Here is a 27,204-nt window from a genome sequence, read left to right as displayed (position 1 = left end):
GGTGTGTGGATCACTCTGGATGCATTTTGGGTACTAGAGAGGGGGAAGGAGAGAATAATACATTTCCTCCATGCTCCTTGCTATTCCACTTAGCTCTGGGAGTTGTCCTGCTGGGAAGAACTGGGGAGGAAGTGAGTGGAGCCCTCAGTTGCTGCTGATGGCCCCCCCAGCCAGAGAACTACAAAAGCAGCACTGCTGAGAAAAAGGGTGTTGGGATTGTGATGATGGTTTCCTCAGTCAAAGTTTTAAAATGGCCTCCTGCATGGGTTGGATTGTCTGAGTGTACTGCTTGGTGAAAGGAAGGAGTATTAGGGAAGTGGAGTGTACACATGTTTGTACACAAACAAAAGAAAATATGATTATGAAAACCTTTGGTCCATGCATACATCCATCTTCTCCAGTTTCTGTTTAACAATGTCTTTTCAGTCTGGGTGTATCAGAATCATTCATTTCTTTTTCTTACAAAAAGTCCAAGAAAGTTTCCCTAATTGTTCATATTATTAATAAACGTTAACCTTTTTCTTTTATTTTTCTTTTATCTGTATTAATTACCACTACCATTACTCTGTATTGAATAATACTAAATTCCATAAAATGTCCATATTAAAGTCTCTCAGTTGTGATCACACATTGGGTCAGTATTCAATTTTTGTTTCTCATTATAATTTGTCGGTTCATTTTCCAGCTCTGTATATTGTGTTCCATTTCTTTTTGTGTTTATGATAGCATCCCAAATTTCTCTTCTTGGACCTTCCATTTTCATTTTTTTCTTCAGCCTTTTCCCATAAAAAGTACCATAACTTTATTGGCTCCGGATTGTATGCAGAATACTTTTTCTCTGCTAGAACTAAAGAAAAGCCAGGACTGAAGTCCCAAAGCTTTGTCCCTTCTTGACTCCATCAGTGTCAAAAGCAGATTATTCTCCCAATCACCATTTGTCATTTTATCTTCTACTTCTCCAAATTCTTGTATGGAAGTCATTTCCATTTCCGCATGACGATCTGCTTCCTTCAATTGAATTATTTCCTGATCCAGTCCTGCCAACTTTTCATCAATTTGGTATGAAGCCTCTGCACATTCCCCATTTCCATTTCCCATATTAGAGTCCTCTGGCTCATTCTTTTCATCATCCTCTGACTCGTTTTCTTCTTCATCAAATATTGTTCTGATCATTTTTAATTGTTCAGCCATCAACGGTTGAACAATACCAACAGTCACTGGATGATCCAAATGTGCCTTTGGCATAAGAGATACTTTTAATGTTCTAAAACTTATTAGCCACTTAATCCATTTTAATGTTTCCTCACAGAATTGGAGTTCCATAACCACAGAATTGAACTTCCATAAGTGTGACTGTGTTATCTTAAAGCAGATTCCTTTCTGCAGATTCCTTTCTCATAGCTAATTATGGCAGTGTCACTTTCATTTTCTCCAGTTCTTTAGTGGCAGAGACCAAAGAAAGACACAAACAAAAAGTATTATGGATTATGGATTTTTTACATACCGGAGTTCCTATCATATGTTTTAATCTTTCTTGTCCACCATAAATCAAGCTTTCTGCTCTACTTTAGACACTTTAAGAATTAGTTTCCTTTCTGTTTTCTCAACAACAGAAAGTGGTACCCACAGATTTTCAATTGTAGATTCACCCCAGCAAATGGAGGGGTGTCTCTCATTACAATGTCATTGTCCAAGAGATGCTTTTAAAAGAGAGGGTGTGATTCTTATAAGGCAATTTTGTGGCATTTGGGCATGATGACCAGCTCATTCTAAACCCTGTCCAAATTGCAAGGCCTAGGCTGTAGAAAAATGACATTGATCCCAACATCTTGGAGCTAACTCCCAGATCATCCTTATGTCCAGAGTGATTTAATAGCCAGTCTATTTGTTTGACTATTATCAATCACCATGTAATTATCTTCTGTCAGGCAGAGCTAGCAGAGAAATAACCACCGTGCCTCTCTCCAGGAAGTCCTACACTGTTACCTGGTGTTTATGTGTTTGTTTGTGTGTGTGCGTGTGCGTGTGTGTACACATGCAGAGACCTGGGGCCTCTTTTAAGTATTAAGTGTATATAAATGTATTACATACAAAATAATAATAGTAATAAATAAAATGCACAAAAACACATTTACACACAAACATACACATATATATTCTTCAATAGGTGACAGTACAGTTTAGAACAACGTAACAAAGAAACAACATAATGTACGTACATAACATTATATACATAAATATATTTAATAGTAATAAGAAATACATGTCACAATGCATAATGGAAGATAAGCAATGCAGAAAAAGCAGCAGTGGCAAATTAGCTACAATGGCAACCCAGCACTATACTTTACAAGTCATCCACTACAATGTACAACTCTTTTTTGCCCATTTCAGTTGCGACTTTAAAATATAACACATATTTTAAAACAGTACCAGTATGAATATTAAGAGAAGAAATGAGAGAAAAACTATCAGCAGCATATTTCTCTCTCTTGAAAGCTAGCTCTTAATCCCTTCTCCTGCCAAGGACAGATAGCACCCAAAGCAGAAAACACCAAGCAGAAAGAAACTGCTGTTAAAGTTGCCCTTTCAGGGTCAACCTACCAGGGCTGGCTAATCACAGGACGGTCTTCCACCTGAAACCTATCTGTTCTCTCTCTTCCCATCCCAAAACACACCATAAGACAGGCGAAGTCCAGCACCCCAGTTGCTCGCACCTCTGTCTAGTTTTTCAAGGTAGTAACCAAATCTGCTTGTTTAATGCCAGAAGCAGAGTACAGTGGAGAATACTGCAACCACCTGTGAGAATTATAGAACTGTAATGTATGATTTTTTATGGAGATATATGGGTTGGATCTAGGTGTTAACTGTAGTCATTGCTTTTGATAGACACAGAGCGTGTTCGCAATCAGCGAAAGTGTGAGGCCTGTCGTGCATCTGGTTCAGAAGGTTGTCCGGACTTGGAAACTATCAGTTGTTATGGGAATGAGACTCAATGCATTTGATTCGTCCTTGTTCATAGTAAGTAGCATTGCCAGCCAAGGAGTGGGAGAGGAGAAACACAGCCTGCCAAGGTGCATGGGTTGCTGTCATTCTGTTTGTGGCTTTATGCCAGAAAATAGTTTGCATGTGTGTTGCGGGGGCAGGTTTATTTTTCTTGAAAATATTACAGTGTTAAACTCACTTTTGCTTCATATTTATATAGAGGAGTCTGTATATTTCAGTGGTGTAGTAAAGTTAGTGTTTGTTTAGAAGCTGTTCTTTGGTCAAGCAATGAGAGTGAGGCCTTGTGGGAAACCAGCAAGCCACAAGGATCATGGGAAATAAGTTTTGTCCCTTTAACCCCAGACCAGCAGGCTCCCAAGGTGTGAAAGGTTTATTATGGGAAAGGAAACCCCTGATTTAATGGAAGGTTTGACACCTGGGTCCGAAGTTATGTGCATTCCCTCAGTGATGTTATCTGGCCTTGATTGCCTGGGAATGTGCATCTGCATAGGCTCCACGGAAAGGGAGGAAACCCCTTCGATTTAGGCTCTGGGTCCTTAATTGGTCCAGCTGCCAGAAGTTAGATTGATTAGCCCGCAAGCCGGTCATTGGAGAATTTAAAAATATTCAAGAGTTATGATTGGTTTTGGGGGTTCCGACGCCACGGGCAAATTGGGGATAAAAGATCTTGGGAATGGTGGGGAAAGCGTGCTCTGCAATCCGCAAATCGCCTGGCTGCTGATGTTCCACCTAAGTAGCCGTCCTTTCGTCCTTTGTGATGGAGAATTGCGAAAACGTCTGACTGCAGACCATTGAAAGGACTCTAACTATTCTATCTGTCATTTAGTCGTGAGTATGTAAGTTAGTTAGACTTCACAATGTTCTTGTTTTCTTGCCTGTAAGTTTCAAAAGAAGTGCCTGCTTTTTAGCATGTTTCCTTATGTTCTTTTAAAATAAATTTTAAAGAAAGAATCTATTTTGGTTTGTGTGCCTTTCTGGGGGAAAAGCTAATTCCTAGCCTTATGCTTGGTTGTGCTCTACTGTAGAATTTCTGTCTGCAAGTCTGTGGATACAACTTGTGGAGTGGGGGTAACCAGCAATAACGGGACACAGCCTTCTCCCTGGGTTGTGGCTCTGGGTTCCCCGGGACAAAGGGAGTGGTGGCAGCCTTACCGGTGTTATTTTGTCCTGTTTCTGTAAAATGTAAACGGGTCTGCCAACCCTGTCCTAGAGGACCTGGTCTGGCCGGAGAGCAAAGACAGGTGTGGGAGGGGCGAGCGGTTGGAGGCAAGTTTACCACAGGTGGGGGGGGGGGTGAGAAAGAGAGAAATAATCTGTTTGTTAATTTACATGCGAGACTGTTTTTTAAAAGAGGGTTTTTGTTAGCCTTTTTTGAAAAGTAAAAGCAGCCATGGAGCTCTGATCTGGAATGCAATTTCAGTGTGGATTGGGCCCCTCTCCCATAATAACTAAAAGAGAATTTAGTTAATTGTTTTCTATATTTTAAACATATGTGTGATATTCAGCTATACAACTTTTAGAAGACATCTGACAGCAGCTGGGGCAACCCATTCAGGAGGGCAGGGTAATAAGAATAAGAATAAGAATAAGAATTCATCTCATGTGATTCTGACATGCTTTCTATACTTGTGCAATACCATTAACAATAACAACAAAGTTCCTATTCTGTCTCTTCTGCACAAACCCACATCCATTACTATCCATTACTCCTGTGACCATACCCCTTTCTCTTTACCAGATAACAGTTTGGTTCCTGATGTATCTTATAAAGGCTGTGCGACCCCGTCTTTTTGTGAGTTGGCGAGGACATCACCGTATAATGGATACTTTTTGGGCACTATAACCCAGGCAAGATGCTGTGACACTCTGCCTTCCCCACAGCCGCTTAACTTTGAAGGGTAATTAGGAGAGAAGAATACCTTCTTCCTTTTGGAGTCCACCACTTAATGAAGGTGAAGGTTGCTTGTCTATGTTGGGGTTGCAGAGTGACTGGGATTCACAGGACCCTTGATTTTGAGTCCTCTATTTTGGAAATGTGATGCAGGGGTTAGAGAAGCTAAAGTAGAAATATGGGTCTTGGGGGCTTTGCCTCATGATATATGGGTTAAATTTTCCTTTGTTCACAATCAAAATAAATTGTTGTTGCTGTAACATCTGTCTTGTGTTTCAGTATTTATCTAATTAAGGATATTTGGTCATGGTGTTGGGGAAGGGCAATGTTCTTAGAAGGATCAAATTGGTAATTGTTATTTTATAGATTGATCAGTATATGTAAGAATAGAAACATATAACAGAGACACTGTCAAAACAAACAAACAAACAAATTTCTTTCCAGTAGCACCTTAAAGACCAACTAAGTTAGTTCTTGGTATGAGCTTTCGTGTGCATGCACACTTCTTCAGATACACTTGAAACAGAAGTTGCCAGATCCCTCTATATAGTGAGAAGGTGGGGAGGGGTATTACTCAGAAGGGTGGTGGGAATGGGTGATTGGCAGATAGCTGTGATGAGCCTGTTGACGACTCTTAACGACTGCAATAGGTCTTACAGGAAAAAGCAAGGGGTGAGGTGAGAAGGTGAAAAATAGCTTTGTCATTTATAATGAGATAAGAATCCAATGTCTTTGTTCAGACCAGGTCTCTCCATGGTTTTAAGTTTGGTAATGAGTTGCAATTCAGCAGCTTCTCTTTCCAGTCTATTTCTGAAATTCCTTTGTAGTAAAACAGCTACTTTGAGATCTTGTATAGAATGTCCTGGGAGATTGAAGTGTTCTCCTACTGGTTTCTCTGTCTTGTGATTCTTGATGTCCGATTTATGTCCGTTTATTCTTTGGCGTAAGGTTTGGCCTGTTTGTCCAATATAGAGAGCTGAAGGACACTGTTGGCATTTGATGGCATATACAATGTTAGACGATGAGCAATTAAATAGTCCCGAGATGGTATGTGTGATGTTGTTGGGGCCAGTAATGGTGTTGTCCGGGTGTATGTGGCAGCAAAGTTGGCATCTGGGTTTATTGCAGGCTCTGGTGCCAGTGTCCGTGTTACGTCTGGTTGTAGTATTATTGTGGGTTAAGATTGGGTGGCTGTCTGTAGGCAATGAAAGGTCTTCCTCCCAGAGCTTGAGAAAGAGAACTATCATTGTCCAGGAGAGGTTGTAGATCTCTGATGATGCGTTGTACTGTTTTAACTTGGGAGCTGTATGTGATGACTAGAGGTGTTCTGTTATTTTCTTTTTTGGGTCTGTCTTGCAGCAAGTTCTCTCTGGGTATCTGTCTGGCTCTGTTGATCTGTTGTCTAACTTCATCTGCTGGGTATTTTAGTTCTAAAAAGGTTTGCTGTAGATCTCTTAGGTGAGAGTCTCTGTCTGTAGAATTGGAACAGATACGGCTGTAACGTAGTGCCTGGCTATATACAATGGACTGTTTGGTATGTTTGGGATGGTAGCTAGAGGCATGTAGATATGTTTGTCGGTCAGTTGGTTTACGGTATAAGGTGGTGTCTATGCGTCCATCCTGTATTTTTATAGTAGTGTCCAAAAAATGTATTTCTTGCATAGATTGATTCATTGTTAGGTTGATTGTGGGGTGAAAATCATTGAATTTCTGGTGGAAGGTGTCTAGGGTCTGTTGACCATGTGTCCAGATGATAAAAATATCGTCAATGTATCGCAGGCACAAGAGAGGTTTGAGTGGGTAGGAGTTTAGGAAACGTTGTTCTAAATCTGCCATGAAGATGTTGGCATACTGTGGGGCCATGCGGGTGCCCATTGCTGTGCCGCTGATCTGAAGGAACAGGTCATCACCGAATTTGAAGTTGTTGTGGGTAAGGACAAATTGGCAGAGTTTGGTGGCAAAGTCCGCTGTGGTTTTATCTGAAATGGTGTTCCTTATAGCTTGTAAACCATCGTTGTGTGGGATGTTGGTATACAGAGATTCCACATCCATAGTAGCTAGTATAGTATTGTTGGGAAGATTATTTAAAGATTATATTTTCCTCAGAAAATCTGTGGTGTCACGTACATAGCTGGGAGCACTGATGGCATATGGTTTCAGAACAGAGTCCATATAACCGGAGACACCTACTGTAATAGTGCCAATACCTGAAATGATGGGGCGTCCTGGATTTCCTGGTTTGTGTATTTTAGGTAGAAGATAGAAAGTTCCTGGTCGAGGTTCTGTTGGTGTGTTGGTGAGGATCTGTTCTTGGATGTGTGGGGGTAGCTCCTTAACAATCTTGTTCAGTTCTTTTTTGTATTCTTGTGTGGGGTCTGAGTTCAATTTTATGTAAAAGGCGGTATTGGAAAGTTGTCTGTGAGCCTCCTGAATGTAGTCAGTTTTGTTCATGATGACGACAGCTCCACCTTTGTCTGCTTCTTTAATTATAATGTTTGGGTTGTTTCTGAGGTTTTCTATGGCTCTCCTTTCAGCATGGTTTAGATTTTGTTGTAAGCGATGGTGTTTTCTGGTCACATCTGTTTGGATTCTGTATCAGAGACACTGTATCAGTTATTGCTTTTGTAACTTTTAAAACCAGTTTCTGCAAGTAAAGCTTTAAAACTTACTTTTGTGGGATGTGAATTTATTTCTACACAACGGTCAGATCAGAAAGAAAATTTCCACTAGCTCCTCATTTCTTCAGCTGACACTCCTCTAGCCCAGGGGATCGTTTGATGAGAGGGAGAAGCAACTTGGTCACTTCAGCCCATTGGGTACCCTCTTCTCATGCTCAAGCACTGTAAAGCAATCATTACCCCACCCCATCTGTTGTAGCTAATCAAGGTACACTCAATGTACTTCTTTTGTAGCTGACAACCACATCTCTCTGTTATGTGAGGGGTGGAAACTGTGCACTCCCTTCAAAAATCTCCCAGTTGGGAAATTGGATCTAGCCCTCTAGTTTTCAGCACCCTCATAGCAATTTTTACAACTTGGGCATTTGATAGGTTTAGTCTTAATCTGAGCACTGATTGCAGTCTCTGCCAGCCCCCTCCCCCAAATGGGGTATCCAGAGGAGAAGCTTCTGTTTGTATGCCCATGTGGGGGCAACGGGCCACAATACTCCCCACGTGCAATCCAGTGGGGGTATTACCCCATTATGTATGTCAGGACCTCCTCAGCCCAGACACTGAGATCCAGCACCAAGGTCCTTCTGGGATTTCCCACACTGCGAGAATTAAAGTGCAGGGAACCAGGCAAGGGGCCTTCTCAGTAGTGGCGCCCACCCTGTGGAAAGCCCTCCTATCAGATGTAAAGGAGATGAGTAATTCTATATATTTTAGGAGACATCTGAAGGCAGCCCTGATTAGTGAAGCTTTTTAAAGTTTAAGGTTTACTTTGTTTTTATATGTGCTAGAAGCTGCTCATAGTGGTGGGGCAACCCAGGCAGATGGACAGGGTACAAAGAACAAGAACAAGAACAAGAACAAGAACAAGAACAAGAACAAGAACAAGAACAAGAACAAGAACAAGAACAAGAATAATTCCTCATTTCCAGTTTACCCCAAACTGTGAGTTCTTCTGGCAGGAGGGTTGGAAGGGGTGGGGTCTACCCAATTCCTATGTCAAACCACTTACATCTGTAATCAATAATGTTGTGGTCTGATTTCACCCAAATATCTGTTGTCGTGCCTCCTCTTCTTGGTATTGGTGATGCCTGAAAGGAAAGTGGGGACGCATTGCCACCCAAGTAAATACTGATAGGGTTGCATGGCTGGCATGTTTCCCTCACTTACTTTGGATTTAATTCTCCCCAAAAGCCAAGAGAGAGAGAACCCATAGACTGTTTCAGATAAGCAGAGTGGAGGATGAGGCTCATTCTGAAGGATGATGCTGGGTGATGAGGCCCAGGTTGACGTGGCCTCAGGTAAGCATTGACAAAAATAGATCAGATGACACAGTTAAGGTACAACCCATTCTACTCTTGCTGGTAATGTGATGCAAAATGGGAACATCTGAACAAAGTTCCTGCAAGGGATTTCAACATAGGTATATAAAACCTTTTTAAACCATACCAATGATTACAATATAAACAGCACAGCTGCAGCTCTTCATTAAAACCAGAAAGTTCCCCAAAACCTGTTGGGACAAGAAAGTATCCACCTGCTATGAAACAGGCTGTACACTGTCATGGTGCCTTCTGACCCAGGTACACACTGCTGGGGTCATGCCAAGTTTTGTCACCTGAGCAGTATCTCCTGAGTTCTGCAATTCAGGATCCAACTCAAGTCCCCAATCACAGCAATGGATAGCACCAAACCTGGTGGTTGAACCCAACCTCACACCCCATCCCAGGTCTAGATTAGTGATTGCAGATTCCTGGTGAGTGCACTAGAAATAAGATGGGTGCTAAAAATATACTCCTCACATGTCAAAAGGCAGCATAAAGAGGTGCCAGATGCACTTCCATGGGGAAGGAATCCCCAAATTTAGGGCCCTCTAAAGTCCTGATATCGTCACAACAACTGATGACAATCCCAGGTACATCTTCCTTCCCCAGCAGAATATTTTTAAATAATATCAAGCCCTGGCAGATATTTAGAATCTCCGCGGAATGGTAGAAGCAGAATTGCCAATACAGTGGACGCTTGGGTTGTGAATGTGATCCATGCGGGAGGCACGTTCGCAGCGATTCAGTGCTTTTGCGCATGTGCAAAGCACAATTTAGTGGTTCTGCGCATGCGTGAGCACTGAAGCCCAAAAGTAACCCATTCCGGTACTTCCTGGTTTGGTGCGGTGCAGTGCGCAACCCAAAAACACACAACCTGAAGCATCTGTACAGCAAAGAAGAAGAAGAGATAACTGCTTTGCCAGTGTTTAATGCCTTCATCCTAGGCTGCAAACTTTTGCCATGTACAGATCCTCCTGGTAAGTATTGGGAAGGATTGCATTCACTCTGGATTTGGAGGCAAACATCTGATATGCCCTTCCCAGCCCAGTGTTTAGAAGGATCAGAGAACGGTAAGCTTGCCTAAAGCCAATATCACATATAGTCAAAGCATATTGGGTGCAGTGGTGGGTAGGATAGCCAAAACTTTCCCCTCTGGATGCCCACTCCCTTGAAGTGGTAACTTCAAGACCTGGTTACTGCAGCATGCAGTGGGGCTGCCCTTTCATCAGACTTGGAAGCTGCAGCTAGTTAATGCGCTCTACGTGGGGCTACCTTTGAAGGTGAGTCGGAAACTACAACTAATCCAGAATGCGGCAGCTAGACTGGTGACTGGGGGCGGCCTCCGAGACCATATAACACCAGTCTTGAAAGGCCTACATTGGCTCCCAGTACATTTCCGACCACAATTCAAAGTGTTGGTGCTGACCTTTAAAGCCCTAAACGGCCTTGGTCCAGTATACCTGAAGGAGCGTCTCCACCCCCATTGTTCTGCCCGGACGCTGAGGTCCAGCGCCGAGGGCCTTCTGGCGGTTCCCTCATTGCGAGAAGCAAAGCTACAGGGAACCAGGCAGAGGGCCTTCTCGGTAGTGGCGCCCGCCCTGTGGAACGCCCTTCCAGCAGATGTCAAAGCGATAAACAACTACCTGACATTCAGAAGACATCTTAAGGCAGCCCTGTTCAGGGAAGTTTTTAACGTGTGATATTTTACTGTATTTTTGGTTTCTATGGAAGCCGCCCAGAGTGGCTGGGGAGGCCCAGCCAGATGGGCGGGGTATAAATAATAAATTATTATTATTATTATTACTAGTTAACTCTCAACACCCCCACCAAAGGGCTCTGACACAATCTCTGAGGACACGTCCAAGGCCTTGCAAGGCCCATCTGAGCCCCTGCGAAGCCTCGGAAGTGATGTTTGAGGCCCTAACAGGCCTCCAAATGAGGTTTCGGGTATAAACCTGAGGTTGCATCGGAGGTCTCGTGAGGCCCCAGAAGCAGCTCTGCGGTGGCACCAATGTCATGTGACATGATGTCACAATGTCATGACATCACGTTATGTTGCAGGTGCCATGGGACATCCATAATCTGGGGCCCACCTTGACATCCTGGGCCAGAGTGCTCATAAGCAGCAGGCTGCTGGCATCGTGTGGCACTGTGGATGAGCCAGTTGCACTGGTTGCCAAGTTGCTGCCAGACCACATTCAGGGTACTTGTGCTTATTTTTACAGATTCCTGAGCAATGTGAGCCCAAAGTACATTGAGGACAGCACAATCCCTTATGCTCCACCTTAAGCAGTGAGATCCTCTGGTGGAACAATTCTCCCTACACCCCTGAGGATTAGCCTCCAAGTCAGATCAAGCCTTTCGTGTGACAGGCCCTGCCAGGTGGAACGCCCTGCCAGTAGATTTTGACAGGAATCTATAGCAGCGAATGGCCTTGGTGGAGGCCTTGTGCCATCTCCATGGAGCCATGGGAACCCACGCTCCAATGCCTCAGCCCTGCCACTGTGGAAGTGGGCTCCAACAGAGGCCCAGTTGATGCTAGGGCACCTGAGAGCAGTGGCAGGCCTAGCAGCACGCACATGATGTGGTGTGATGTCATGATGCACATGCATGCCACTGGGCACCCACAATCTGGGAGTAAAACTTAGCCATTGTGACTAGTATGCCTAGACAAAGCCACCTCACCTGGTAGCCATCACTACATCTTGCGGGAATGAAACTCATAGCTTAACTACACACTTTTTGAAAAAGGACTTCCTTTGTCCTGAATTATTCTTTATTTAGCTTCATTGGGTGTCCCTGAGTTATATATTATGAGAGAGGGAGAAAAACATCTATCACTGCAATAGTGTGAATTCTGATTCTTATTTGTAGATATATTTTCTACCTTTGAATAAAACTTCCAATACCATGATGCTACTATACAAGTCTGTGGTGTGACACTATCAGGAATATTGTGTACAGCCGTCTCACCTCATAAAGGATATTGTGGAGTGTAAAAGTGAGAAGACCGTCAACTGCCTTGAGAATGAGACCCAATGTGTTGATTTTAGAGGAGCTTTTTTCAGAGGTAACATTGCTATTCAGTCAGGGGGAAAGGCCTAGACATGGGCTGGGTCACGCAGACTCTGTCCTGATCTCCTTCTCTCCCTTCCTTCCTCTCTTTTTCCATTGCACATTGTTGGAAAAGTGATAGGGATCATATCTCTTACTGGCTGCACTCTGCACTCTTCCTTAGTGTTTTGCCTGCCTGGACTTTGCCCTTTAACTTTCATAATGCACTTGCTTGTCTAGAAGCAGGATTCAGATCAGGATGTTTATATTAAATACTCTTCTGAACCAAAGAGGAAAATGCATTCATTGCTCCACCCCAGTTGCATCTGGATCTTTCCACCACTGGGATGCAGTGCAGGACAAAATGTGTGCCTCTTTCTCAAAAAGCATATTTCTTACGTAAAAGAAATGTAATTAAATTTCCTTAAATTTTGTGACAATGAGCAGTATCTGGCTAACTCAGACCATTAGTGCAAGGATTTATAGTTGTGCAACAGAATTTCCACTCTCTTCTGCCTGTAGGTGCTCTGTATCCTCCTAAAAGCTGCTCCAAAGATTTAGCTGTCATAATTTAACTAAATTCGTAAAAAGATACCGTATTTTTCGCCCTATAGGACGCACTTTTTCCCCTCCAAAAGTGAAGGGGAAATGTGTGTGCGTCCTATGGGGCGAATGCAGGCTTTCACTGAAGCCTGGAGAGCGAGAGGGGTTGGTGTGCACTGCCGGGCTCCCACGGCTTGCGGAGAGCTGCCTGCACCCTGAAGCCCGGGCGCGCTGAGCAGTCGCGCCCGGGCTTCGGGTAGCTCTCCGCAAGCCGTGGGAGGGCTCCCACGACTTGCGGAGAGCAGCCTGTTCTGAGGGCTGGGGTCGGGGGAAGCTCAGGCTGGGGGAGAAATAAAAATTGTTTTCTTTATTCCCCCCCCAAAAAAAACTAGGTGCGCACTATGGGCCGGTGTGCCCTATGGGGCGAAAAATACGGTAAATTGCTTTATATGCATTATAATACTGTGGTACCAGACGGCGATGTGGAGTCCTATCTTTCTGCATTGGGATTTCACGACACATTGAACCGAATCATTTAACTGTATCACTGTATTCATGTGCCTGGATCCAGCCTTACATGCACCCCCCACCCCTTTCAACAGCGTTTTTGAGGAACAATACTCTTTGGAGAGGGATCAATTTTACCACACCCTTCCTTCCTGAAAAGAAGAGGGAATTGGAAATGAATAGGGGAGGGGTATATGGGCTGATTTGCCCCAGGAAGGAAGAGGCAGAGTCCAGGCCATTTGAGCTGCCTCTGCCCTACATCCCCCCCCCCCATCCTTCTCCTGCCCTTTACAGCCTGGGCTTTGCTAGTTTCACTTTTGAGAGCTGATTAAGAATTCGGATAAGAGTTCCTGATTGGCTTTTGGGACCCCCTTTTCTCCCACTTCATGTTCGATGTGGTTAGATGTGTTTAACATGAAAATAGATATGGCAAAATAAAAGGAGGATTCTCTGGATGGCTAGGTCACAGTTTTTGACAGTGCGGGAGCCTCAGTTGGCATCCAACCATCCTGAGAGACAATGGAGTGTAACTCCAGCTTCTTATGCGGCTGGATCACCTTGTTGACTTGTGTGGCCACAGCATGTGCCTTTTTAACAGGCCCAGGAGATACTGGGATTGAATTCCTGTCATTTTAATGCAAATCACCAGACCACAAGAATTTGATTTTGTTAACATGGTTAATAAGGGCAGTTTTCAGAACCTCTAATTTCATTATATTTTATAAATATAACCTGTTTATTAATAAACTTCATGTCTTGAGACTCCTTTGGGTGCCAATTTTGATTATATCTGAGTAATTTTTTTACCTGAATTCCTAATGCTGAAAATTTTGTACATTCATGTTCTGATGAAATTATATTTTTCAGATTTCTTAAATATACCCTTTTTAAAACTAACGTGTTAAAATTCTCATTCACCATCACAGGCACCATCTCCTATTCCCTGGGAAGAGGACTAAAGTCAACACTTCTTTTTGTTTTCCAGATACCTTCTTTGTCACCTTTTTCACTTTCAAAGGTTGTGCAACAACAAAATTTTGTGCCATCCGGAAAAATGGAGGAGTTACTATTGGAGCTGGGAGATTTGTTATTTCAGTTTATGAAGAAAGCCGGAGCCCCGTTCGCATCTAGAGGTAAACATATCTAGCGATGGCACGTCTGCGCACGCGCACATCACTTTTTGCCGCTTCTGTGCATGCGTGCGATGTCATTTTGAGCGTCTGCGCATGCACAAGCAGCTAAACCGGGAAGTAACGTGCTCCGTTACTTCCGGGTTGCCGAGGAGCACAACTCGAACGCGCTCAATTCGAAGCATATTTAACCCAAGGTATTACTGTACACAGTTATCTGGGTGTAGAACCCATTGAAATCAGTGACACTTTCATCTAGGAAGACAGGTATAGAATTGTATTGTAATCCCTTTGAAATAAATGGTTACTACTTCCACCAACAGTGCATAGGAGTGTGCTGAAATACCTAAATTGCCTCCAATCTTTCCAGCCAAATTTATTCATTGGTGAGCGATGGGTTGGAAACATGAGAAGCATATTTCGCTTTCAAGGAAGGAACCAAACTTCCTTTGAAAGTGGAGGTAGAACATAGACATTGTGGGTTATTTTGCCCTGCCTGAATTTGTCAAATCCTCTTTTCAAGTCGTCTAAGCTGCTGGCCATCACTGCCTCCTGTGGAAGTGAGTGCCATGATTGAACTATGAACTGCATAAAATATTATACAGCACATAGCTTCTGAACTGCACTAAGCATAGTTTTCCACCTCCTTTCAACTATCTTAGGTAAAATATTTATGAAATTATGGAGTAATTCATTAAATAGAATACTTTTCTGTCTTCTTTAACTTTATTAAACACATGCAAAATGAATGTCATGGTCCAGTTTACAGGCGGTTGATGTCCCGGCTGGGGACGTCGGGACCAGGGGCAAGATGGCTGGGTGGGCGCAGAAATGAGAGTGCGGAAGCTAGGAGTCTGGCAGCCAAGAGTCCAAGGGTCAGAGAACCAGGAGTCATGAAGCCAAGGGTCCAGGGGTCCGGAAGCCAGTAGTCAAGAAGCCAAATGCAGCAAGGCAGGAAGTGTGTTGCTGTGGCAAAGGGGCAAAGGGAAATTCTGACCTAATATCCCTTCCTGGCTCTTGCCACCAGGTGCTGTGAGTTACCAATTGGCCTCACCTGTGCGGCGGCACCTTGCCTCTTCAGAAAAAACTTAGGAAAGCCCGAGTCCTGAGAAGCCCTACCGGTCACAGGCCCTGGCTCCTGAACACACTCCTGCCAATAAATAAGATCAATTAGATTATCTTCTCCAGGACAATCCTTCCAGCCAAATATATTTATTGGGACGGTTGGGAGGGGACACTTGAGAAGCACCTTTGGCTATCAAGGAAGGAGTTGCATTGCTAAGTAGGTCTAACATGAAGTAAAGAAAAGCACCCCAAGATAGACAGCTTAGTGCAGAATGTCCTCTGTGACTTCTGTACTGTGTGGCTAAAAAATGCCTTGAGTGGTGGTATGAGCAGGAAATTGCTCTGCATCCAAAGCAATGGAAAAAGAAGAAGACAGGCAAAAAGAGAGCACAGCCAGAGCAGTTTCTAGTGTGTCAACTGGGGACAGAGGCATGAGGCTACAATGGCAGTGAGCTACTGCCCTTCTCTCATGATAGTCCTGTACCCTTGCACATCTGATCAGCTGCTCCAAGAAGGATGCTGTAGTATTTCACAGTTCTTCTCATCTTTTGAAAATGCAAGATGGGATTTGAAGCAGGTATAAACAACTAGCTGGGTTCAATTCAAGACAATGTGGCTAAGGACAGTCATCACTAAACAGATCAGATGAGTCAAAGTATCATTCCCTGTCCCAACAATCAGACACAATTAGAATAAGGAGGGACAAAGTTCCATAAATTGATTTAATTAGCTCTCAGTGATCATCTTGGAGCCATTGTATTCTATTCAGTGTGTACCGGTGCGTCCCTGGCACCTTTCAACAGTCTTGAGCTATGTCTAGCTTTGCCAGTTGAGCAGTCACCTGAGCAGTACCTTGAGGCTCTCATTGCACTTTGATTAGTGGCCTGAAAGATCAGAAAAAGTATTTCGCTCCTTCCAACTCAGTAAAGACTTCACATCAAGCAAGAGGAAAGACAGAGGCACTGACTCACAAAAGACCTTTATCCATGAAGGACCCAGCAACTTCCCATAGACCTTGGATGTGATACTATTAACAGTTTGTGCACATGTCTGTAGCAAATGAGGGCTAGAGGTAGGCACTGAAGAATATGGTTGGCCGTCTTAGCCATTGCTGTTAGTTGTTCTGCTTTAATGATGGGCATAGTCAGATGACCTCAACTGACTTGGTAGCCTTCTTTGAACAAGTTGCTTATTTGGAGCTGTCCGTAGTCCTGCAGTATCCCTACCAGGGGGAGTTGACACCTTCCCTGCTGCCCTGCACCAATTCATGAGACAGCTGCCTCATCTGCTGACAGATAATCTTCTGTACTCTCACTATCCAAAACCTTTCAGGATTCTTTAAGAAGTTTCTGCTTTAGAATTACTATGTAGATACAACCTCATAAAATTGAATTGTATGCTTTTAAAATAATAAAAACTTAAAAATTAAGATTACTAAAGAAAAATTGAAGCCTGGCTGCATAAAACAACAAAGTCTCAGAGAAGCGCTGTATTAGATTCAATGTACTGCATCAGATTCAACTTTAGCCACTTTACTAATAATTACTGAAAAACTCTGACCACATGCGCACAGTATTCAAATAATCAGTTAGGTTTCCATGCTTTCTGGGAAGCCTACCCTGCAGGGAGGAAGGCTAAGTTAATCCTCTGGAGGAACTGAAAACCAAATTTTGGCAAATTCAGAAAATGTGGGCAGGACAGGATTTTGTCTAACTCTTGTATGGAAGCAGCCCTCCCCAAGACTGCCAGCTGTATACTATAGCCTCCAACTGTGACTTCCTGAGAAAAGACAGTGAGAAAAGGACTCACTACATGTTAGGTGAACTTTGGGTATCAGGTGAAGGTGATGGTAAAGGGAAAGTGCTAAGAAGGTGAATAAGCTTTTCTTTACTGGGAGAGGTAGAGAAAATATGTGTTAAAAATAGGATAGAATAATAATTCCATTGGAATGGAGAGAAAAAGTTGCTTAGGAAAGGGAAGGGAAGAAGACAATGTATGGCCATAGCAGGAAGAAATTAAATACATTTTACAAAGAAAGACACCTTCAAGTCTACTCCTTGGAACAGAGCACATCAACCCACTGGTAAGGATCCAGATCCACAACTACTACAGTGGTACCTCGGGATGCGAACAGGATCTGTTCTGGAGCCCCATTCGCATCCTGAAGTGAATGCAACACGTGTCCGCGCGTCTCTGCATACATACATAGGTCGTATTTTTCCACTTTCGTGTATGCGCGTATCGTCATTTTGACCCCCTGCGCCTGTGTGTGCGGCGAAACCCGGAAGTAACGCACACCGTTACTTCTAGGTCGCCACAGAGTGCAACCCGAAATACTTAACTTGAAGCACATTTATCCCAAGGTATGACTGTACTCATTGATTGTAGAAATGTGGGGCGCTGAATGTGATTTGAGTGCCAGACAAGGATCCAGAAGGCTAGGGTTTGAATCTTCACTCAGCCACAAAGCTCACTGGGGGATCCTAGACCAGGCACTTTCCCTCAGCTTAACCTACTTCACAGGAAACTTCTGAGGGTAAAATGGGGAGGGGAAAACCATGTACACTACCTTGAGCTTCTTAGAGGAAGTGGCTGCAGATAAATAAATGAATTCGAAAAATAAGAACTTGACAGCAAGTGAAATTGATAAATTGGTTCATCCCTAGTCTAGGATCCTGTCCTAACACTTGCCAACTCAATGACTATGGGAAGTACACAATCAGGACCACACCACAGCAACACCCTGGCTTACTGTGGGTTCCAGCAACTGTTATTTGAAATATGCTACTTTTGATATTGGAGGTAATACATAGTCATCATGCTTAGTAGCCTTAGTAGTCTTATTCTCCATCAATTTATTGAATCCTCTTTAAAAGTCATTGAAATTGGTGGCATTCAGTGCCTCTTGTAGAAAATTCCATAGTTCAATTGTGCTCAGATCTAAGCTTGTGACCAAATAGTGGGAATAAAATGTATTTAAGTGAGAGTCTGGATGGGAGGAAAAGTTGGCTGTGGGGAAGGGAGAGTACACCTCTCCACTTCTTGGAAATAATTCACCCAGCGTTCTGAACAACAGCTCCAAGAGTTTTAATTAATGAGTGTTTTACTCATTTCATTTCATTCTCTTCTATTAAAATGCTTATTAAATTGAACACTTTTTAATTTAAAAGTTTAATTCACAAACACCTCCTCCTCTGTACCTCATTAAGCAAACAGCAAAACAAAACAATGATGATGATGATGATGATAATTCATGAATCTTTTCCTCCTGTCCTCAGCCGGACGTCTGGAGTGCAAACATAAGTTTAACGGGACTGGAATAACATCTAAAGACAATGCAGATAGACCTTGTAATAATAATGTTATGTATACCTGTTCTGCCAGTGTTCTGCGTACAAATATAGGTAAGATTTGCCTGTCTTTTTGTCTTTTCTGTGGGATTTGACCCAGGTTAAGATATAGGTGAACTTTAAGGGTTCTACTAGCATATAGAAGTCTATGCTGGAACAACTCACCTATGAAAAAAGTGAGGTGAGGAAGCTGTGACACTTCAGCTGTAGATGAATTAGAACTCCCATCAGCCTTAGCTAGCCTGGCCACCAGTCAGGGATGATGGGAGATGCAGTCCAGCAACATCGGAAGTAAGGAATGAATGGCTTGCATATGAAAATGGGGAATCTAACATCACAAGCAGTGGCTGAATTTGGGTGTTGATCGCCAAGCTTGGAGAACTTGATTTGCATCAACCAGAAATCCCTATTGAGCCAAACCAATGAACTCCAGTTTGGTTTTGGTTATCAAACTAGGACAAGAAGCCTGCAAAATAAGCTGAATATCCCCCTTGCCGTAAATGACATTACAATTGAGAATCTTTTCACAGATGTATAAAAACTAGTCAAAAGCTGAGCAACCAGAATGGGAGATGAAGATGCTTCACAAACTCATGGCTCCTTATCCCCCCTCAAGTAATTTTGAAAGAATTCTCAGTGATGAAATGATGAGGAAGCAACCAGCATGAAGGAAGTATTCCTGTAGTTCACCTCTTATAAAGGGTTTTAGTTACCCAGCTTGATTCAGAGTGTGTCCCTCCACCTTGATGGTCTTTGGTTCCTACTTCAACCATTGGTTCAGGTTGATTTGATCCCTTTGCTTGTTCCTGGTTAACCCACTCCTTTTACCCAGGAGGGAGTGGGTGCCATTTTGTGGTTCATCTCAGTGCCAAAATGTCTTGGGGCAATCCTGGGTGGGATGCTGCTTACTTGACCATCTGTTCCAATATCACTGCTACATTCTTGTAGGGAGAGGGGCAAGGGGGTAGTAAGGTTGGTGTAATACAAGTGTCTTGCCAAGTGTCTTGTGTTGGGCAACAGGAGCTCAGGGAAGCATGCCCCGAACCTGAAAACTGTTCGGACTGGCTAGAAGAGAGAGTGCAGTGTATGGCAGATGTATTGTCAGATGTATAGAAAAAGGCATGATTCTTCATGCAACAAATCTGACCTAAAATGAAATTCTGAATAAATTTCAAATTTAATGCATTTTGCAAATTAATTGTAAACATAAAAAGAGAGGCGGGTTCTATGGATTATGGAGGCAAGAGACTTCTACTTGTGGTTGAGAGCTGAACTCTTAAGTGCCTGCAGAAAACCTTTCTTTTCCACCAGACCATTAAGAATACACTAGTTTATTGAAATCTATTTACTTTTAATATTGTATCTTTTATGTATTACAACTGAAAAACATTTGATATCTCTTTCCTTTTATGATATAGCAGTGTGCACAAATTTAAATAAATAAACAGAACCTTACTTTAGATTGCCAAATTGAATAATACTTTCCATATTGTTATTTTGAAAAGGTTCTCATTCCGACAACACAGAAAATTGGAAGCATTATAATGAATGTGCTTTAGGAGCAATGGACCGCATTTCCCCCCAGATCCTGATAGTTCTTTCAAATTCTTTTTCACAGTTAAACCTGAAGTGCAAATTGAGAATACTTGTTTGTCATCCAGATATTGTTTCTCAGGCGATTACAGCTTCACTGCAGCAGATGGTAAATTCTTTGAGATGAAGATGCAATGCTGCAACACTGACCTGTGTAACAATGAAACTCTCAGCCGTAAGTTTCTGCATCATTGTAGAATCATTAACATGTTAGGGCTTGGATCCTTAGTCAATCAACAGTACTCAGAGGGACCTTCTAGGCAGCTTTGTCTCTGCCTGAGAAGGGATGGGTTACCTTTCCAGCCAGGCCTCTCCTTCTTCCTGTCCCTTGAAGCAGCACCATGAAGGATCAGATATAAAATTGGATACCTAAGCTCCTGAACAGCTCATAAATAGCTTATGGTCCCTTCAAGTTCACTTTCATTTGGATGTTTCAAATATGGACCTTACAACCAACCTATCTTATCCAAGTGTCCTCCTGAATCACCCTTGAGCTAGTTCTTCTCTGTCCTTTAATTGACAAGTACTACTTAACACAGAAGGGACGAGGGTGGCGCTGTGGGTTAAACCACAGAGCCTAGGACTTGCCAATCAGGAGGTCGGTGGTTCGAATCCCCGCAATGGGGTGAGCTCCTGTTGCTTGGTCCCTGCTCCTGCCAACCTAGCAATTCGAAAGCACATCAAAGTGCAAGTAGATAAATAGATACTGCTCTGGCGGGAAGGTAAATGGCTTTTCCGTCCGCTGCTCTGGTTCTCCAGAAGCAGCTTAGTCATGCTGCCCACATGACCCGGAAGCTGTATGCCGGCTCCCTCAACAAATAAAGCGAGATGGCCCTAGTGGTCAGGGGTTCCTTTACCTTTTTATCTAACCCATCAGTTATAATTGTGCAAATATAAGCCCCTACCTTACAGCATTCTCAGACATTTATTTATTGAATTTATTGAATTTAGGAACCACCCTGTACCTGGGTGTTTCAGGGCGGTTCACAGAAACTCTCGGATAGCTCATTGCTGAAGAGCAGAAGAAAGACAGAATCTCTGTACAAAAATGGAGGACTAAGAGGTTATATTTTCAGAGAGGCTACAGCATAATCGATGACATGAATACATTCCGAGAGATTAAAAGGAAAATAAAGTTCACACTATCCCACCCCACTTTGGGTAAAGGTCATTCATCTCAGAGACCAATGGTGACTTTGTCCCATGCTCAGCTCTGAACCCAGATTGTTTCTAGATCATGTTTTCATCCAAGAACACTTGCAGCTGCCCCAGCAAAACTAAGTTCCTAGGCTAGATTCCATTTACATAACACAGAAAAGAAAAACAGACAAAGACATTAACACGCTCACTTTACATTTGATCTTGAAAGTTCCTGATCGCAACATGCTGGCTGAAAATGGTCTGCAGTGCCCATCCTGCTTCTCCAAAGGAAAGAAAAAGTGTAAAAGTGAGACGACCGTCAACTGCCTTGAGAATGAGACCCAGTGTGTTGATTTTAGAGGAGCTCTTCATAAAGGTAACATTGCTATTCCGTCAGTGGAAAAGGCCTAGTCATCGCCTGGGTCACACAGACTCTGTCCAGATCTCATTCTGTCCCTTCCTTCCTCTCTTTTTCCATTGCACGTTGCTGGAAAAGTGTGTGGGGTCATATCTCTTAGTGGCTGCACTGCACTCTTCCTTAGTGTTTTGCCTGCCTGGACTTTGCCCTTTAACTTTCATAATGCCACTTGCTTGTCTAGAAGCAGGATTCAGATTCTGATGTTTATATTAAATACGCTTCTGGACAAAAGGGGAAAGTGCATTCATTGTTCCACCCCAGTTGCTCTTGATCTTTCTACCACTGGGATGCAGTTCAGGACAAAATGTGTGCCTCTTTCTCAAAAAGCATATTTATTGGGTAAAGAAATGTAACTAAATTTCCTTAAATACTGTGACAATGAGCAGTATCTAGCTAGGTGCTCTGTATCCTCCTAAAAGCTACTCCCGATCAACAGTGTTTTTGAGGAATAATGCTCTTTGGAAAGGGACCAAATTTACCACACCCTTCCTTCCTGAAAAGTAGAGGGGATCGGGAATTCCCCCCCCCCTCATCCTTATCCTGCACATTACAGCCTGGGCTTTGCTCGTTTCACTTTTGAGGGCGGAGTAAGAATTCGGACAGGAGTTCCTGATCGGCTTTTGGAAACCCCCTTTTCCGCCAGTTCATGTTAGATGTGTTTAACATGAAAACAGATATGGGAAAACAAAAGGAGGATTCTCTGGATGCTTAGGTCACAGTTTGGGACAATGAGGCAGCCTCAGTTGGCATCCAACCATCCTGAGAGACAATGGAATGCAACTCCAGCTTTTTATGTGGCTACATCACACTGTTGACTCATGCCAGGATCACACACTCAAGGCTCACAAACAAGTGAGGGAGTGTTGTTTTCCAATACTGTTGTGTGGCCACGGCATGTGCCTTTTAACAGGGCCAGGAGATGGCAGGGATAGAATTCCTTGTATTTTAATGCAAATCACCTGACCACAAGAATTTGATATTGTTAATTAGGGCAGTTTATAAAACCTCTAATTTCACAATATATTATAAATAGAACCTGTTTATTAATAAACTTCATGTCTTGAGACTCCTTTGGGTATGATGCCAATCTGAGTAATTTTTTTACCTTAACTCCTAATGTTGAAAATTTTGTACATTCATGTTATGATGGAATTATGTTATTTCTCAGATTTCTTAAATATACACTTTTTAAAACTAACATATTAAAATTCTCATTCACCATCACAGTCACCATCTCCTATTCCCTGGGAAAAGGTCTAAAGTCAATATTTGTTTTCTTTTTTCCAGATACCTTCTTTATCACCTTTTTCACTTTCAAAGGTTGTTCAACAACAAATCTTTGTACCATCCGCAAAAATGGAAGATTTCTTATTGCAACTGGGAGATTTATTCTTACAGTTACCGAAGAAAGCTGTTATAGTGCTTCATGAATCTCACACCAGCCTGAACAGGAAGGGTAAATGGGACAGTGTAGACCTCCTCCTTGTGTATTCCAAAATCTATGGCAATGAAGGAAAATTGGAGGCCTGGTGGTGAAATCCAGGACTTGGGATCTCTCTTTCTTTCTTGCCTGCTTTGGTAAAGGAAAACAAGAGCAGAGAAAAGGGGGTCAGAATGTGGGGATTGTGGATCCCAAATACAAAGAACTCTGTAGTGTATGATTAAAAAAAATTCATTATGATCATTGTAATGCAAAATAAATGGTTAAGAAAAATAAAATGCTGTTTCTTGGAACTGTTTCTTTCAGATACAAATGCACTTATTATTTATTGATTTGGCCAAGGACATTACTAAATATAAAATACATAAAACGGGATGAAAACAAAATAATATACATTGCACAGGGAAAAAATCATATTAAATTCAGAGGTTTTGTTAGATAAGAGTTTTCTCCTGAAGAATTTAACTTTCGGGTAGGTGCTATTCATGGTGAGCTCTGGCATTTGTAAATCTCGAAAAACAACACTGATCCCTACAAGCCACCACCACCCCATCGTCCTGTCTTTTTATAATTACGGTAAGTTTTCATTTTTCTTGCATTACCAAGTCTTCTTTCAGATGAATATTTCAGAATGGGGAAGCATATATAGCAGACAGAAAGCTTAAAAGTTACCGAACTCTTGTGGCAGTCATGGTGGAGCGTCACTATCAGGATTCAAGTTCAGTTTTGCAGTCCATTGTTTATCTTTCCTGGACTCAGCCATCTCATCTCTCTCCTGACACTGAGCTACAGGCCATGGTTATGACAACTGGTCTGTATGTCTCTCCTCATTGCCTTCAGACAGGGTGCCATAAAAAGTGCCCTCCACCCCCGCAAAAAAATTCCACTGACTGAGCGTCATGCAAACAATAGGTATCAGTAGTATAAAGCTATTAGGGGTCTTTACTGCCCCACCCCCAATAAAATGTCTGAGGGAGCTGGTCCCTTCCAAACTTGATGGGCATGGCAACTGGTCTGTCTGTCTCTCCTAGTTGCCTTCAGACAGGGTGCCATAGACACTCCCTCCCCCTTAAATCCACTGACTGAGCAGCCTTGCAAGATACTTTGGTCATGCATACAACAGGCATCAGTAGTATTAGAATACTACCTCCTGTCAATTGGTTATGCCCCACCCCTCTAGAGTTTGATTGAAGATGTCATATGACACTCTACCTAAAAGGTCCCATTCCAGAAGTCCCACCTCCAAGGGCCACCATGAAATAACTTGGGGGGGGGGTCCACATAACCCTTCTATCTGTGTTGATGGCTCACCACTGCTGCCTTCAGGTAGGCAGGGACCACCCCCTCTTCTAAGGAGGCATTAATCACCTTCCTGACCCAGTCAGCTTTCCCCTTCCTGCTAATTTTCCTCAGACCAGAGGGGCAAGGGGCAATGTCCTTGATTCTTACCTACTGAAACTCATCCAACACAACAGGGTAGACCGTGCGCTGGACATCCCTTGAGATTCACCTGCTGTAACAGAGGAGTCAAGTTTCCAGTGGGTGCAAGCAATTTCATCCTCAAAATGCAAACAAGTCACTGCATTGACAAGTCACAAGCACCCTCCCTGACTCCCAATGACAGACCCTCCCCATTTTCACCTTGGAGCTTTCCTTTTCTCACCCAGCCTCTCACCCTGGGAGATGTCCACTTCTCCACCTCTCCACCTGGTAACTGGCAGCCGGTTGAGTCCCCCCCCCCCACTTGACAGCATATTAAGCCTTTTATTTTATTTTTTAAACTCAGACCAATGCTTTCATATCATGTGTTTGAGATATGTATCGTAGTAATGCCAAATTCCCAGAATAACAGAATGTCACCACTCTTGCTAACAATTCTTCCCTTATGGTCCAGGAAACCACTGGGTGATTCAAGAAAGCAAAAGCTTTTGCCTGATATCTCCAGCAGAACATAAAACCCAGGATTCCTAAAAGGCTCTGAGGTACTGGTTTGGATCAAGGCTGTATCCAAATATCTACAAAAAGTACAGAATACAAATTTATTTAAGATAAATAAGACAACAGTGCAGTAAGAATCCAGTTACCAAATAGGAATAAAAAAAGTTAGAAGAAGGTCACTTAAGAATTTGGGAACATTTGAGGACATATGTACACAGAAAACAACAAATCTGACATAGTCTAACCTAGTATATTTTAACACCACTTTCTGAACCCCAAAGAGATGTGGAAGCCATCAGTGAGTACACATCCCTTGTGGGTCACATCTTCTACTCTGATCTGCAACAACTGGTATTAAGAGGCTTAATGGCTCTCATGCTGGAGGGAAGATAGCTATCATGACTACATTAAAAAAGAAAAATACTGAAAAGCTACAAAACTGACAGTGCAAACTTGAATGGTCCTATGGTTGAGAGCAGGTTCCAGGTTCACCTGATTTCTGGGAAGAGCATGTGTGTGACATGCTAATTGTTGATTACTTTGTGCCTCATTAGAATTAGGTTGTTTCCATCTCAGTTTTATCATAAAGCCTGAGGGAGTAACACATTTATTTAAAGTACCTGTTTACTGAAAGTGTAGGTATGGTTAGACTGGAAGAGGCATCTTGCTGCTTCACACAGAGTTCCTTAAAAAGACTGTATCCAATATGAAAAAAGAGCTTTGTGTTACAATATAAAAAGTATAGGATTTCTGGGAAAGCATGCATTCTCCATTTCCATAAATTCCTGCTCCTCACTGGACCAGTCCTTCCCAGCTGGAATTCTTGGGCAACCTATCATTGGCCTATAATTCCCTCAAGTCAGCTTCTTCTTCCATAGGTTACCTGCTTGGCTTTTGATCCCTCTGGCATTATGATGGCCTCCCTGGGGATATGCCTTTTTTCACAATTGGTTTCGACTAGTGCCCAGGCAGAACAATACAGAGGTGTGGGAGCAGTGCAATGGTTGGGAAAGCCCCTTCTTTCCGGTATGAATGAAGCAGCAGAAGGAGGCACTTGTACGGCTTCTGGAAGGAGGACTCTGACATTGTCCTACAGTCCAACAGTATTCTTCCCAAAGCCTGGTAAACAGTAACTAGGCTTTGAGAAGGAGCCCTCATTCCCCAGGAGCTGCTTTCATGGCCCTTCTCTGCTGGCAGGGAGAAATCAGGACACCCTGGAATCAAGGCACAGCCAATGACAGCTTACTGAATTCTGTGGCCATCCTGCCCAAATCGGGACTGTTGAGGGGTATGCATTCAAATCAGCTTGAAAATCACTTTGCCTCCAAGGTGAATGTACTCTTCAGCTGTAGGGAGAATATTAGAACATTTACAACTCAAAATGGTCATAGTTGGAGGCCATAGGATTGGCGAAAAAGTCCATTGCCTTTTAAATATGACTTTTTGTATGTTGTTGTTTTAAAAAGGCTAAGATACGTGAACATACAAAAATTGTTAGGCCCAGCCTGTCTCTTCTACCACCTGTTCTAACTCTTTTATCATTTCACTTGGTTGAGAGATGTGTCCTCTTATATTGGGGTTAGACGATATAACCATGCATTCAAAAACTGTCAAACCTCTGCTTGCCTTCTGTTTTACATTAAAAACAAAACTCTGATGCTTTCTATCAGGATATACCATACTTCCCCATTCCAAACTATTGATTTGAAAGATGCACATTTTAGAACCAACTTTTTATTTAACACAATCCTTCATATTTATCATAATAAGCATAATGACACACTATAATACAGCCCTCTTTCTCTGTGTCCTGCATCCCATTTCCCTCCATCAACAGCAAAAAAGGAAGAGACGTGGATCCTGAGGCCTGACTCTCACCACTAGGCTTCCAACTCCCTGTGCACCCCGCTGCTGTGAATTCTTGAATTCACAAGAAGGAGATTTATGCTGAATCATAATTACCCATCAATGTGAGGTTGGTGTGAGATATGTGAAGCATTATAATACTTATTTCAATTGGAAAAGAGTTTGAGGCAGGGAAGATAAAGGGGAATCTGCCAGGTAAACCAAAACTCCAAAATATACTTTGAGGAAGTTGCAATACAAAACCAGACAGACTTATCTGAGAGTAAGA

General features: G+C 42.7%; 1 protein-coding gene across 1 annotated transcript in view; it reads left to right on the top strand.

Moving 5' to 3' along the window:
* Positions 1-23,121, top strand: part of LOC128418374 (phospholipase A2 inhibitor and Ly6/PLAUR domain-containing protein-like) — a 30,481-nt gene extending 7,360 nt beyond the window's left edge. Inside the window, exons 2-4 of the mRNA XM_053397984.1 lie at positions 20,159-20,308; positions 21,503-21,649; positions 22,979-23,121. Coding sequence (XP_053253959.1) covers positions 20,159-20,308; positions 21,503-21,649; positions 22,979-23,121 — 440 coding nt within the window. The remainder of the gene's footprint in view (positions 1-20,158; positions 20,309-21,502; positions 21,650-22,978) is intronic.
* Positions 23,122-27,204: the final 4,083 nt, after the last annotated feature.

This window comes from Podarcis raffonei, chromosome 8 (assembly GCF_027172205.1).
Source record: "Podarcis raffonei isolate rPodRaf1 chromosome 8, rPodRaf1.pri, whole genome shotgun sequence".
Taxonomy (NCBI): domain Eukaryota; kingdom Metazoa; phylum Chordata; class Lepidosauria; order Squamata; family Lacertidae; genus Podarcis; species Podarcis raffonei.
The sequence above is the reverse complement of the archived record's forward strand: the minus strand, read 5'-3'. Positions and strand labels throughout refer to the sequence as shown.